This window comes from Euprymna scolopes, chromosome 28 (assembly GCF_053919585.1).
Source record: "Euprymna scolopes isolate OS-2025 chromosome 28, ASM5391958v1, whole genome shotgun sequence".
NCBI lineage: Eukaryota > Metazoa > Mollusca > Cephalopoda > Sepiida > Sepiolidae > Euprymna > Euprymna scolopes.
In genome coordinates, this window is record NC_136509.1 from 93,876,177 (window position 1) to 93,891,176 (window position 15,000).

The window sequence follows — 15,000 nt, forward strand, 5'->3', positions numbered from 1 at the left end:
TTATTATTATAAGTATTATTTTAATCATATATTTATTATTATAAGTATTATTTTAATCAGATATTTATTATTATAAGTATTATTTTAATCAGATATTTATTATTATAAGTATTATTTTAATCAGATATTTATTATCATAAGTATTATTTTAATCAGATATTTATTATTATAAGTATTATTTTAATCAGATATTTATTATTATAAGTATTATTTTAATCATATATTTATTATTATAACTATTATTTTAATCATATATTTATTATTATAAGTATTATTGTAAGTATTATTTTCTGGGGTGCAAAAAAGTTAATCTGTATCTAAAATTAAGTTCTGTACTTTTAAAATAATTTTATCAGTTAAAGGAGACAAATTGTAGACTCCCTCATGTTGTTTAATGTTGTTTAATGGAACTTAATTGCGTTTGAGTTGGCAAATAAGTGCTGATTCAGGAAGTCAAAATCTATTTAAAATGAATTTGACGAGTTTAACGTGTTTCTTGCGATAAGCTGTCGTCAGCATGGCTAAACCTTTTTCATACATGACTATATATATATATATATATATATATATATATATATATATATATCGATCGATTTCTGTTGAAGGAATCCTGGTGTATCGATTTGACCCATGGGATCATAAACATCAAATTTTCCAAAACGGCTCTTCAAATATAGCGTAATGCAGATGATTGCTCGCGAACGAACCTTTCGCGCGCTTTTCTAGCATTTCAGCCCGGCGTTGCCCAGTGTTGCCTTGATGTTTAGAGGTGTATGTTGAACTAAAAAAAAATAAATAAATAAAATTAGCGGTCAATTTTTTAAACTTTGACCCTTATTATGCCCCCCTTAAAAAATTACTGTTTTGGGCTCTAATCGACTTATTAAGTTAGAACTATGTCCAAGGAACCTATATCTAAAATTTCAAGTGTGTAGACCCAAGATTGTCGGAGGAATTTGGTAGAGTTCTCAAAGGTCAAATCGTTGCATTTTGACCCTTTAACAGCCAAATTTCTGGCCGAAAAATGATCACATCGTTTTTCCAAAATCTCACTACCCTGTATATCAAATTTCGAGTCTGTAAACTTAAAATTGACAGTTATTGCGTTGGGAAATGTACATACAGACATACACACAGACACGTTCACTTTTATAGATATACTAGCATTTTAGCCCGGCGTTGCCCGGGTATTTGGAGGTGTATGTTGAGCAAAAAAAAAAAAAAGCGGTAAATTTTTTAAACTTTGACCCCTATTATGACCCCCTTAAAAATTTGTTTTGGGCTCAAATCAAGTTATTAAGTAAGATCCATGTCCAATGAACCTATATCTAAAATTTTAAGTGTTTAGCCCAAAAATTGTCGAATGAGTTTGGTAGAGTTCTCAAAAGTCAAATCGTTTTACTTTGACCCCTTAATCGACAAATTTCTGGCCGCAATCCGGTCACATCGATTTTCCCAAATCTCAGTACCCTGTATACCAAATTTCGATTCTGTAGACTTAAAATTGACAGTTGTTGCGTATGGAAATGTACACACACACACACACACACACACACACACACACAGACACTTTTACTTATATATATATAACATTCTTTTTTCAAAAGCAGTAAAAATAATTTACGTTAACTCTTTTGAACATTGTTGTAAGGAATAAACACAACCCCACAAACAAACTACTAGTTTCTTTGAACGTCATCTGGAGATAATTGCAATTGTCCAAACAGTTCAATATATCAATCCTCATCTCAGAAAATATATAAACATCATATGAAAGAAAACGGAATATACCCGGATTTATAAAACAATAAATATATATATATATATATATATATATAAATGAAATAAACTTTGCGCTATTTTTCACTATTCACTAATAACACCAATTATGAATGCACCTGAAGACGGCCAGCGGCTAAATCGTTCGAAACATTGTGAAAAAGAAACAAGCTAAATGAGTACAATAGTAAAAAAAACAAAAAACAAAAAAAAAAAACAAATAATAAGAAAATAACAGAATTATTTAACTTATATTAATAGAATTAAACAAAATTAAAGGGGGCTAACTGAGCTGATTATAACGTAATTTTGCAGGAATTCTGTGTAAATGACCTATGAAATATGTTTTATAGATCAGAAATAAACAATAAAATCCGTAGAATTAAAGGTAATATCAACCAATGCTGAACTTCAGACCAAAATGAATTGAAGTGATTTGTATTCTACTAACTCCCGAAAGGATCATTATTCTCTGTAAGCAGACATTTTTATTTTCATTTATCCCAAACAACGTATATTACCCCCTTGATACGTGAGGCCTATTGGAATGTAGCATATATAATCTAGTATATCTATATGAACCCTTTTTCGGGGTCAACGTCTAACTAGCACCGTATGTGTTTGTGTGTGTATATATGTGTGTGTTGGGGTGGAGAGGGCTCCCGTAAGTTGTGGTGAAGGCAACCTTTCTAGGAGAAGCAAATCTCTGATTTAAAATATCATAAAACGGGAGACCAGTACCTGCATTAAGCTGGTCTGCAGTTTAACTTGTTGCTGGATATCTGGATCTTGCTTGTTGCTGGATCTCTACATTTTGAACCGAGAGAGAGAGAGACTTAGCTGTCGTACAAAGTTAAGACTCTGTAACATCATCTTTGTATAGATACTCCCTCAGGCATTTGTCTATAAAAACGGTCCCGTGGCGATGGAAAAGTTGTGACGCGTGGAGGCTTGAAATGCCGGACACGTAATAATTGATCTCAACGACTGTCTTCAGTGTCATGTCTGCTTGAGCGTGTGAATTCACCAGTAGGACTAAAAAAAAGTCATTTTTGGGATCATGGACTTTAAGTGTCTGAGGAAGTGCCACTCGTCTGATAAGACGTTGCAATCATCATATCTATAAAAGTGAGAATGCCTGTGTGTGAGGACATTTCTCGACATATATACTCAACGAATTTTTTATCTACAGACTTGAAATTTGGTATATAGGGTATTCGTAAACGTGGAAAACTTTTCCATCGGTTTTCATCCGAAAATAATAATTAAAAAAACAGCCGTGAAGATGTTAAAAATGTAAAAACTAGTTCAGGTTCGTCGAATTTTTTTTTCTGTTTGCTAACATCTGCATGCGTGAATGGGTCGCATGATATGCATTATGCTAAAAATAAGTAGATTTTAAAACACCTTTTATTGATCGCATGAAGAGGGCCTAATGGTTATCGTACTTGACTCTCTGTGTTTAGGTTTTCGTTTCGATCTACTATCGAGTATTTTTTTTTTTTTTTACTTACAAAAAATGAACTGTTTAGAAAAAACAATACTCGGTTTCTGTATAATTTAAAATATAATATTTATACGTATTTTACGACCGGGCAACGCCGGGTGGCCTGTTAGTATAAATAAAAGATGGGGAATAAAAGTTACATATAAATTTATCACATCATTAGATCAATGGAAAGAAAAGAAAATGGAAAGAAAAACCTCTTTAGACCATGCCATTTCGAAGTTAAATGCTTTATCTCGGAAGATGGGAAACAGCCAGGATTATGCAAAATATTAAATATAAATACAAATTTTATATTTTAAAATTTATATTTCGTATAATGATAACCCTTCTTTTCTGATGAGAAGCATCTAGCTTCGAAATACCATGACTTATAGATGTGTTTTCTCCATTTAATATTCTTTCCTCATTGATCTGATGTTATATCATAATAATAAAGTTATATGCAACTTTTATTCCTCACCTTTTATTTGCTATATTTAATTGCTCCTCTTAAGCGTGGAGAGCTTTTTCTACTTTGATAGATTTTTTTTGAAAGGTATAGTCTTTATTATACATAATAGCAGTTCAGCTCGGCTTTGCTTGGGTCCTATGTACTGTTCATAACTTTATGTGCATATGTATATATTAAAAAGTGTGCATATGTACGGTAATGTCTTTCTATATAATAGGCTTCCTTAACTACCATAGAGAAAAGTTGGTAAGGACAACAGAGGTCATTTTTTTTTTTACTTTGACTCCAATTCTGATCCCTTTACATTTGTTTTGGGCTCAAATCAAGTTAAAATGTTGGACCCATGTTCAAGTAACCTACATTTAAAATTTTAAGTGTTTAGACCCAAAATTGGCGGAGGAGTCTGGTAGAGTCTGCAAAGGTTAACTCTATCAACTTTGGCGTCTAGGCAGCCACATTTTCGCTCGAAAACTGATTAAAAAGCTAGCTGCATGTCTGCATACCCTTTATGCAAAATTTCAAATGTTTATACCAAAAATTGGCTGAATATTTTGCTAGACACCGCAAATCTGAAATCTTTTGAACTTTGACCCCTTGGAAGCCAAATCTTCAGGAAAAAAAAGATTAAAAAGCTTGCCCTATGTCTGAATACACTTTATGTAAAATTTAAAATGTTTAGACCAAAAATTGGCTGAGTAATTTGGTAGAGACCGCAGAGGTCAATGTAAAAAAAATTGGCCCCAATTATGACCCCTTAACATTTATTGTTTGGAGCTTGAATCAAATGATAATGTAAGATCCATGTCCAAGTAACCTATATATAAAATTTCAAGTGTTTAAACCAAAAATTGGCGGAGAAGTTTGGTAGAGTTTTCAACGGTCACATCGTTGAACTTTGACCCCTTATCAGCCAAATTTCTGATCGAAAACCGATTAAAAAGAATTTGTACAGATCTCAATACTCCTTATGTTAAATCTCGAGTCTGTAGACCGAAAATTGAGTTACTTGGTAGGGAAATGTACACACACAGACAGACACTTTCACACACACACACACACACACACACACATATATATATATATATATATATATATGTATATATATATATATATATATCCCAAATATGTTGAATTTTTTTTTTTAATTAGATGGTAGTAGGTTCTGCAAGTAGAAATTATATTGGGTTTGTTTTACAATCCACAGATTGACAAATACATTGCGACCAGTTTTTCTTGTGCTCGTTAAACCGATTGACATTGATTTTTGAGGCAAATAAATATTTCACAAAACGTAAACATATATATAAAGTAGAAACATTAAAAACCTACCCGGTATTGTTTCTTTTTTACAGAAAAGCTTTAACGTAACGTCGGGAAAGCTTAAAAATTACTACAAAAATGCAAAAAATAAATGCAATAAAAGTTAAACCGATTTATTAACCACCACTCCTGCGGTTGCGGTCAAGAATTGTTTTGGTGAAGACTCGAAATTCGGTTTGAACTCATAATTTATTGTCTCGCTTCCCACTTAATCAAATAATTGTGTGTGAAACGGTACTAACCCGCTCCGGGTTTAACCGACTTGTTCCGAAAGAGGAAGTTCCATGGAAGTATAAAATTCACAGGCGATCCCTAGTCGCTTGTATATCCCCGTTCGGGGAGATAACGACGTTAGGTTTTTGCAACTCTTGCAGGGAGGCGTCGATGTCCTCCTGTGTACAGCACCTGTAATTGCCAAATTGGTCGGCGATTTTAGTAATGACCAGGCTCAACGTTGCTTAACTTCGGTGATCTGACTGGAACCAGTGTATCAACGTGATTATGCCGTATTAATCAAATAATTAACAACAAAAACATACCTAAATCTCGGCCTGGCCTCGTAATTTAGACGCTATATATACCTTTATGATTCCAACCTTAGTACCTACCTCCCTCTTACCACGGAAGACGTGGCGATAAGGTGGGAGTAATGTTAGCGACCACTACATGGTGGATTATCATGTACAGGGGTTTGTCAGGACAACCCGGCATAATACTTTTTGCAACAAGTAAACCCTGACTAAATATTCAAAATAACATTGTATTCGCCGCCCAAAATAAGATCTCCTCGATATGTCTAACCCACACCAGCTTTTATAAGCATTAGTGCACCGTCTCCAAGTGATGTTACCTCAAGTACCAACAGGAGTCTAGATATTCTACCAGACTAGATGAATTTTTTCTTCTTGAATCATGTAAAACAAAAAGAATGAACAAGCTATACTATACAATATCAAAATGGTCAATTAGAGAAAAGAAACTTGTTTTCAACTTCTTTACTAAGTTAATGTGCGCTCTGATCCCCAGCTGGCATCAATTGTGATGGATGGCTCTCGTTTGGGTGAGGCTTCGTGTTTTGACAAGCTTCTGGGTTTGACCTTTACTCCTGATCTGAAATGGAACATGTACATCAAGTCTGTTGCCAAGGTCGCTGGAAAGATGGTGGGATCCTTCTACCGCTCCAGAAGATATCTCACTACTGATGCAATTCTCTATCTATATAAAAGCCAAGTACGTCCAAGGATGGAATACTGTTGCCATATCTGGGCAGGAGCTGCTAAAAACAGCCTATCCTGCCTTGACAGAGTACAAAATAGACTTCGTGGCTTAGTGGGGGATGCCCTTTTCTCTACCCTGCAACCTCTCTCCCACAGAAGAGACGTTGCGAGCCTGTCCTTGTTTTATCGTTATTTCCATGGCAGATGCTCGTCTGAACTCCAATCTCTGGTTCCCTCTCGCCAATCTTTCACGAGAAACACCCGTCTAGCTGAATCCACTGTGAAAAATTTCCCCCACTCTATATCTGTGCTTAAATCAAAACGCGGATTCCATAAACAAAGCTTCTTTCTTAGAACTGCACGCCTGTGGAACTCTGTTCCGTCTGCCTGCTTCCCTCCGGACTACAACTTGGATGTCTTCAAATCCAATGTTAACAAATTCCTAATGAACCGCCCCCTTAAGTAAACACTTCAGCAAATCTCCTCACTAACTTAATGTACTTGCAATAACCCTTATCCCTGAGTGGCCTCCTGGCCTTGATAAGTGGTGATCACTGTGTAAAAAAAAACAAAAAAACATGAAGAAATTTAATGATACATGTATCTCATAGAAAGAGCTCAACTGAGCTCCAATCTATGGTTCAAAAACACTCGACTAGTTACAACCACTATATACGATCTCCCATCTCCATCAGTGTCTAAATTTAAACGCAGATTCCATGAGCAGAGCGTCTTTCCTAGAACTGCCCGCACGTGGAACTCCGCTGCCGTGCTTTCCAGTTGACTACAACATGGTAGCCTTCAAGTCCAATGTAAACACTAAAGAATATATTAAAAGCAAGACTCTAACTCCTACTAATAAATCTATAATAAAACAAATACGAAGCCAAAACAACGCATTATTACAAAGTAAAGAGATGTTGATTTTGTTTGAAATTTATAAATATACTAGCGAGGGGTACCGAGCGTTGCCCGGGTGCTTGGAGGTGTGTGTGGAAACCCCGGTGGGGGTTAAAATAAAAAAAAAATGTTTTGGTAGGTAAGTATGAGGATCGAACCCGAACCCTTGAGGCTAAGTTGTAAATTAAAGTGTGAAAAAAAAAACGTGCGACGTTAACCATTGCGCCACCGCGAGATGCTAACGGTAACACGTTTGAATTTATTTAATATCTTAGATTAGCAGGTGCACGTTTTAATGGCTTAATGGGGTCAACTTTTTACTGCGGGGTAGCATTTCATTTAATGCGGGAATGCTTCCCCCCAAGATGTTGGGGGTAGGGGGAAACATTATAGGAAAAGGCCTAACTTACATGCGGCGAGCGAAAACCGTTGAATATTTATCTTCCCGAAGTCGAGCAAGTTAAATAGACAGATGAGCTCCGTTGTTAACTGTGAGATATTACGATTTACATGTGATATAAAAAGTTTTTAAAAGTTGTGAACCGACTGACCGCTTCTCTGGAAAAAAGCCTTTCTTGGACATACAGAAACAGCGAACATACATTTTCGCTTTTATATATATATAGATTTCGAAGATACACTTCATCATCAGTATGTCTTTCGTTCCTTTCTTTTTTTCTTTGCCATGTTGTTGTTGGAACAAAAAAAAAAAGACACTGATGATGACGTATATCTTCCAAATTTGAAAAGACTACCATGAGAATAGCAAACGGACTTCTACTGATTCTATGCTCAAAAAAAAAAAAAATAAATAAAATGGCAAAGAAAAAAAAGAAAGGAATACTGATGATGAATTGTATCTTGCTATTTATAAATATAGTGAACTATATTTATAAATATCAATATAAATTTCAAACAATAAATATCTGCTTATTTTGTAATAATGCGTTGTTTTGACTTCAAACGTATCTAATACGTATTTATTCTATTCAAATTCAACCAGCGCTTCTATGAAAGAACACAAACCCTAACGTGATAAATCTATAGATTTTACCTGTCTGTTTAAATGTATCTATGTATGTATGTTTGTATGTATGTCTGCCTAAAACTTTTGACAGAGGCAACGGATTTTTACGAGACCGGCATCGTTTTGAAGCCGACCGTTCGGATGACAAATATCGAAAAATGGCTAAAATCATTTTCTTACCCTCAACTGGGAACTTTTCTACGGGGAGGGGTCGCTTTTTTCGCGGATATTTTCGAAAGTCATCCTCTCTTTTCGATTGACTAGCCTTAATTTAAACATTCGTCACTTCATTTTGGCGATGGGCGCAACAGCATAGACGTCACGTTTTTTCACGTTCTTTTCCTCCTTCGCAGTACGGATTCGAGCCTGCCTGCCTAGTAGCACTTTTTCTCTTTTTTTTCTTTTTTTTTTTTTGCTCAACACACACCTTCAAACACCCGGGCAACGCCGGGCATCAAGGCTATTCTATTTTATAAAAGGCAAAATGTGTGTACGTGTGTGCGTTTGTATGTTTGCCAAAAACTTTCGACAGACTCGTTGAACCGTGACAAAATTTGTATCGTTTTAAAGCTCGATGTCTCGGACAATGAATATCGCAAAATTGGCCGAAAACATAAATTCTTTCACCGTCAACTGGGCCTTTTTTACAAGGAGGGGTCACTTTTTCATCGACAATTTGCAAGTCATTCAAGCCTAGCGTCAACGACGTCGGATAAAAAAACGTTTTTTCGCCAGCCCGTGACGTCACAATCGCGGTGGATGCATCTATAAGACCGTTTGCTTTTTTTTTTCATCTCCTTTTCCTCCCGCGCGTTACGAGTTCGAGCCTGCCTACTACTATTTTTTTATTTTTGTGTGCTCACCAATTTTGCATTTATTTTTGCTCACGCAACACCCTTACACACCCTCACACAACCGGAGAATGACGGCCACCTAGGATAGTCATATATAATTATATTAAGTAATAAAAAAAGTAAATGAAAATATACTAGCGTTGGGACGATTAATCAGAATCGAAAATTAGAAAAAAATAGTAACTTTTCGGAAGATTGGAATCTGAATTGTAAAAATTAATGTTTATTTTCCGATGCTAAAACGATTCCTTAATTGTTTATTTATTTATATTTAAATTGCTTAAAACTATTTTCTATTACTAAAATAAAAAGATAAATATTTTTGGATTTTATATTGCCAGTAAAATTAAAGTCAATAAATCACACCAAACGTGTTTTACGCACGAAAAAATATATTCACCTATAATACATGCGTTTTTATCGTAATCTGAAAAAGTCATAAAAAAAAAACAATTTTACAACTATATATTAAGATATTTTAAAAGAATCGGAATCGGTAATTGTATCGGAATCGGGGAAAATGTTGGAATCGTCTTACATTAAAATAAACATTAACACATGCAAATGTAAAATATCATTTTTATTGATCTCCTTTAAGATGTTCTCATACAGTTATTCATGAAAATGTATTGGAATGAAGGCGAACAATTATAAATCAATAATACACGTAAATGAATTATTAAAATCGATTAAAAATCAATATTACAATCAGACATCTATTCATTATTTTAACGACTATCTCTATCATAATTTGTTTGTTTCTCCCTTAGTCAGTACGTTACACCTTGAAAAAGGCCAAATACAAATTTTAAAGGCCAAACTTACTCAAAAAGGGCCAAATTTGCGGAATTCGGCTTTTAAAGGGCCAATCTGGCAACTGCGGACAGGAATATGAGAGTGACTTCCCTTTTCGTTCTCGAATATAATTTTGAAGGCTAAACTTCAAAAATTCGTTGAGTATATAGGTTGAGAAGTGTCTTCACACACACACACAAACACATTCTAACTTTTATAGATATATGGATATTTTTTTTCACAATGTGTTTTTTACGGGGTGCCTACAGAACTGTATCGCTGTTTTCCCAAATGGTTACCCATCTGATACTAACCAGGCTCAACTTTGCTGAACTTTTATGATCTAACGTCAAATCTGTTGCTAAGATTATTTGAAAACGGTTGGATCATTCTACCGCTCCAGAAAGTATCTCACTCTTGATGCTGTATAACAGCTACACGTCCTTTTTTTTCACCACTTATCAAGGCCTGGAAACCACACGAGTATAAGGGTTACTGAGTATGCAGTAGTCAATGGGAAAATGTCGTAGTAATCGTTAATAGTGGAAACTTGGTAAATTGGATTACTTAAGAGGACAGCTTATCAAGAATTTATTCACGTTGGACTTGAAGACGACCATATTGTAGTCAGTTGAAAAGCAAGAAAACAGAACAGAATTTCACAGGTGTGTGGTTCTAAGAAAGAAGCTTTGTTCATGGAATCTACGTTTAGGTTTAGGCACAGATAAAGAGGTGGGGAAATTATTGATAGTGGTTTTAGCTAGACTAGTGTTTTTCGTGAAAGTCGGGCCAGGGAGACCGGATACTGGAGCTCAGACAAGCATTTGCCATGAAAATAACGATAAAGCAGAGGCGCGCAACGTCTCTTCTAGATGGGATACTGTTAAGCTGGGGGGGTGATCTTCAGGACACCCTTTCCTATTGTAACACAGTACAAAACCGACTTCGAAATCTAGTCTACTACAGCTTTTTTTTTCTCATAGAATAGATGTTTTTAGTTTTCTTTTTACTTAGTTGTTATTTTCATAATAAGTTAGTTTTTGTGGCTTAGTTTCTTCTCACGAACTGCCAAACTTTGGAATTGCCATTCCGGGTCCCTACTTCTCTGACTGTACTGACATGCAGAAATATAAATGTAATGTAAACAGACATCTTGCTGCTCAACTCCCTACATAGTGTCCCCACAAATTTTGTACACTCAAGTGGCACTGTACTATTTTTTGTGGTAGGAAAAGCAGTAAAAAACGTGCTAAACTGACTCTAATTCTACAGTTCCCAATTGTAAAACTTCTACAATTATAACTTGTCTAGCTACAACCAATGCACATAGTTTTCCTTATCCCTCTATGTACCTAAAACTAAACGAAAATTCCATGAGCAAAGTTTATTTGCAAGAACTATATGTCTGTAGAACACAATATAACGGATCTGCCTCCCAACTAACCATAGCGTGGCCGTCTTCAAGTTTTATTTCTTTTGCCATGTCCGATTACAACGGACTGTGTATTGACACGAGTAATCTCATGGCAGTTTTTTAAAAAAAGTTTTATTACTTCCGTGTTGACATATGCCAAATTGGAAGCAGGTGTTTGTTTTGTGACACCATCGCTAAAAGATTGCCTTACAGGGCTAACAGTCTTTTTACACGGTTTGGTTTCTCATGAGTTTCCTTTTTCTAGATGAGTTGCTTTCACCACAACTGAAGAGCTTCATCTATCCCCTGTATGGTAACACTCTGGAATATGAGGGCGGCTAACAGGTACGACACTTTGCTCAACAGTGACCTAGAACTGTACAAGGCTAGGGTGTACTATGGGATATTATAACTAAACAGAACTGTACGTCTGTTGAACACAATATGGCGGAGTCTGTTTCTCAAATGACTATAACATGGTCGTTTTCAAATTTCATGTAAATAGCCGCCGCCGTCGTCGTAATATTCGGCCGTCGTCGTAATATTCGGCCGTCGTCGTAATATTCGGCCGTCGTCGTAATGTTCGGCCGTCGTCGTAATGTTCGGCCGTCGTCGTAATGTTCGGCCGTCGTCGTAATGTTCGGCCGTCGTCGTAACGTTCGGCCGTCGTCGTAACGTTCGGCCGTCGTCGTAATGTTCGGCCGTCGTCGTAATGTTCGGCCGTCGTCGTAATGTTCGGCCGTCGTCGTAATGTTCGGCCGTCGTCGTAATGTTCGGCCGTCGTCGTAATGTTCGGCCGTCGTCGTAATATTAGGCCGTCGTCGTAATATTCGGCCGTCGTCGTAATATTCGGCCGTCGTTATAATATTCGGCCGTCGTCGTAATATTCGGCCGTCGTCGTAATATTCGGCCGTCGTCGTAATATTCGGCCGTCGTCGTAATATTCGGCCGTCATCGTAATATTCGGCCGTCGTTATAATATTCGGCCGTCGTCGTAATATTCGGCCGTCGTCGTAATATTCGGCCGTCGTTATAATATTCGGCCGTCGTTATAATATTCGGCCGTCGTCGTAATATTCGGCCGTCGTCGTAATATTCGGCCGTCGTCGTAATATTCGGCCGTCGTTATAATATTCGGCCGTCGTCGTAATATTCGGCCGTCGTTATAATATTCGGCCGTCGTCGTAATATTCGGCCGTCGTCGTAATATTCGGCCGTCGTTATAATATTCGGCCGTCGTCGTAATATTCGGCCGTCGTCGTAATATTCGGCCGTCGTCGTAATATTCGGCCGTCATCGTAATATTCGGCCGTCGTTATAATATTCGGCCGTCATCTTAAATAATCAAATTCTACTCAAGTTCCGCCATTACTGATCATTGTGTCTCACCATTTACCTAGCACTAAATAACTCTTATTTTAGAGTGACCGCCAGGACCTAATAAATGGTGACCTACAACCCAATAAAAATATATACATAGCGCCTCGTATTTCCAAATAGTCACCCATCTGGTACTGGCCAGGTTCAACGCTGCTTAACTTCGATGATCTCACCAGAATATGCGTGTTAACGTAATTATATCGCATATTAAATATTCTAATTCTAAGTAGTCTTAATCAGTGTTATAATCATCATATCGTATAAATTCAAAGATTCTATGTTTTATTTGGGAGTCAGCACTTATGAAGGCTCGAAGGCCACTCGAGGATGAGGGTTAATGAATGTAAGTTGGTAGTGTAGTAATCGTTAATTGTGTAACTTGGGTAAAATTTAATTATTTATGGAAACGGCTCAACAAGAACTTGTTCACATTGGATTTGAAGGCTACCATGTCGAATTCAACCGGGAAGCAGGCCAACGGAACAGTGTTCCACAGGCAGCCAGTTCCGAGGAAAAAGCTTTGTTCATGGAATCTGCGTTTAAATTTAGGCACAGTTAGATGGTAGGGGAAATCTATTCTACTGTTGGCATTGGTTTCTCCGATATTTTTTCCTATCTAAAATTCTTTCTAGAAAAATATCGGATTATAGGAGGAACGACGAAAAAGTTGCCAATATCCTAAGTAAAGGGATTTTTGTGAAACGAACTGGATTCGAAGTCGGGACCCTCAGGTCGTCAGTCCGTGTCGTTAACTACTTACCTACCTTTTACTCCCACCAGTGTTATCAATTCTCACCTTGTTGTTTTACTGTCCTCTTGACAAAACTTATTCATCATTATCCTCGAGTCGTCTGTAGACCTTGGTAAGCGGTGACTTGATTAGTACACATACCTTTTATTAGTCAGTATTTAGCCTTTTCTAAAATACAAAAAAAAAAAAAAAATGCGGAATGAAAGAATAGGAGAATAAAAGAATATGCGCATCAGGGTGTCTAAGCTTAAGCTAATTTAAAAAAAGAAAAAGAAAGGAGAAAAAAAAAACAGGAACTCGCGGAACAGATACACAAGCATGCACGCCTCCAGGTATTTTACTGAGCGTATATGCATATAAAGATTGTTAAAAGTAATCGAAAGAGAAAGGGGGTACGCGAATAGATGTGAGTGTGGGTGCGTGTGCCTGTCGAGGTACAACTGAGCGATAGAGAGAGCGTAAGAAAGGAGAGAGAGATGAAAAGGTAGCAGAAAATAAACCAGCTATGGTATAGACGTCTGATTTAGCAAATCCTATAAACGCAACGCACACCTTCTGCCTCTCTTTCGAATCTGTTCAGCAAACGATTGTTTATGAAGCGAGGCACATCGTTAATTCCAAGCCAGGATAATTTAAAAAGGGGTTTTGGTACAACCGGCCCGACACATCGGAGGGGCACGCGGAGTTTAATATGTTGCCTGGAAACGGCTGGACATTCTTTGATAAGGAACGGGACGGAAATTTAGAAATAACGAATACTACATAGCATTAAAGGAACAAAATGTATCCAAGGTAAGGAACTTATCCAACATTCTTTATCGAGTGAGATTGAGAATGCGATATACTGTGCTTTTTAGAAAACTTATTAAAGAGATGAGAAGCTTTAATATTAATATCTGTGTATATGCGTATGTATATAAATATATGAATATGAATATAGTAATATCTATGTGTGTATCTATATATTTATATGAATATAAATATAGTAATATTTTTGTGTGTATGTATATAAATATATGAATATAAATAGAGTAATATCTATGTGTGTATGCATATAAATATATGAATATAAATATAGTAATATCTATGTATAAGTATATGTATGCAGTAATATCTATGCATGAATATATATATATATATATATATATATATATATATGAATATAAATATAGTAATATCCTTGTATGAAAATATATATGCGTATGTAAATATATATATTTATAAATATAGTAATATCTATGTATACATATATATGTGTATATAAATATATATATATTTATAAATGTAGTAATATATGTGTATATGTATGCATATATATATATATTTATAAATATAGTAATATCTACGTATGGATATATATATATATATATATAAATATTGTAATATCTACGTATGAATATATGTATGTATGTATATATATATATAGTAATATCTATGTAAGAATATAGATATGAGTATGTATATATATAGTAATATCTATGTATGAATATAGATATGAGTATGTATATATATAGTAATATCTATGTATGAATATAGATATGAGTATGTATATATATATATAGTAATATCTATGTATAAATATAGATATGAGTATGTATATAT

General features: G+C 35.6%; 1 protein-coding gene across 10 annotated transcripts in view; it reads left to right on the top strand.

Moving 5' to 3' along the window:
- Window positions 1-15,000, top strand: part of LOC145249737 (uncharacterized) — a 1,648,663-nt gene that overhangs the window by 113,539 nt on the left and 1,520,124 nt on the right. For 4 of the 10 annotated variants that reach the window (XM_080111645.1, XM_080111647.1, XM_080111640.1 and 1 more), the window contains exon 1: window positions 12,651-14,190. The exons of 4 other annotated variants lie outside the window; for them this stretch is intronic. In XM_080111645.1, coding sequence (XP_079967771.1) covers window positions 14,180-14,190 — 11 coding nt within the window. In that variant the 5' untranslated portion in view covers window positions 12,651-14,179. Of the gene's footprint in view, window positions 1-12,649; window positions 14,191-15,000 lie in introns of those variants that run through there. 2 more of the 10 variants (XM_080111639.1, XM_080111648.1) reach the window with 2 other exon arrangements.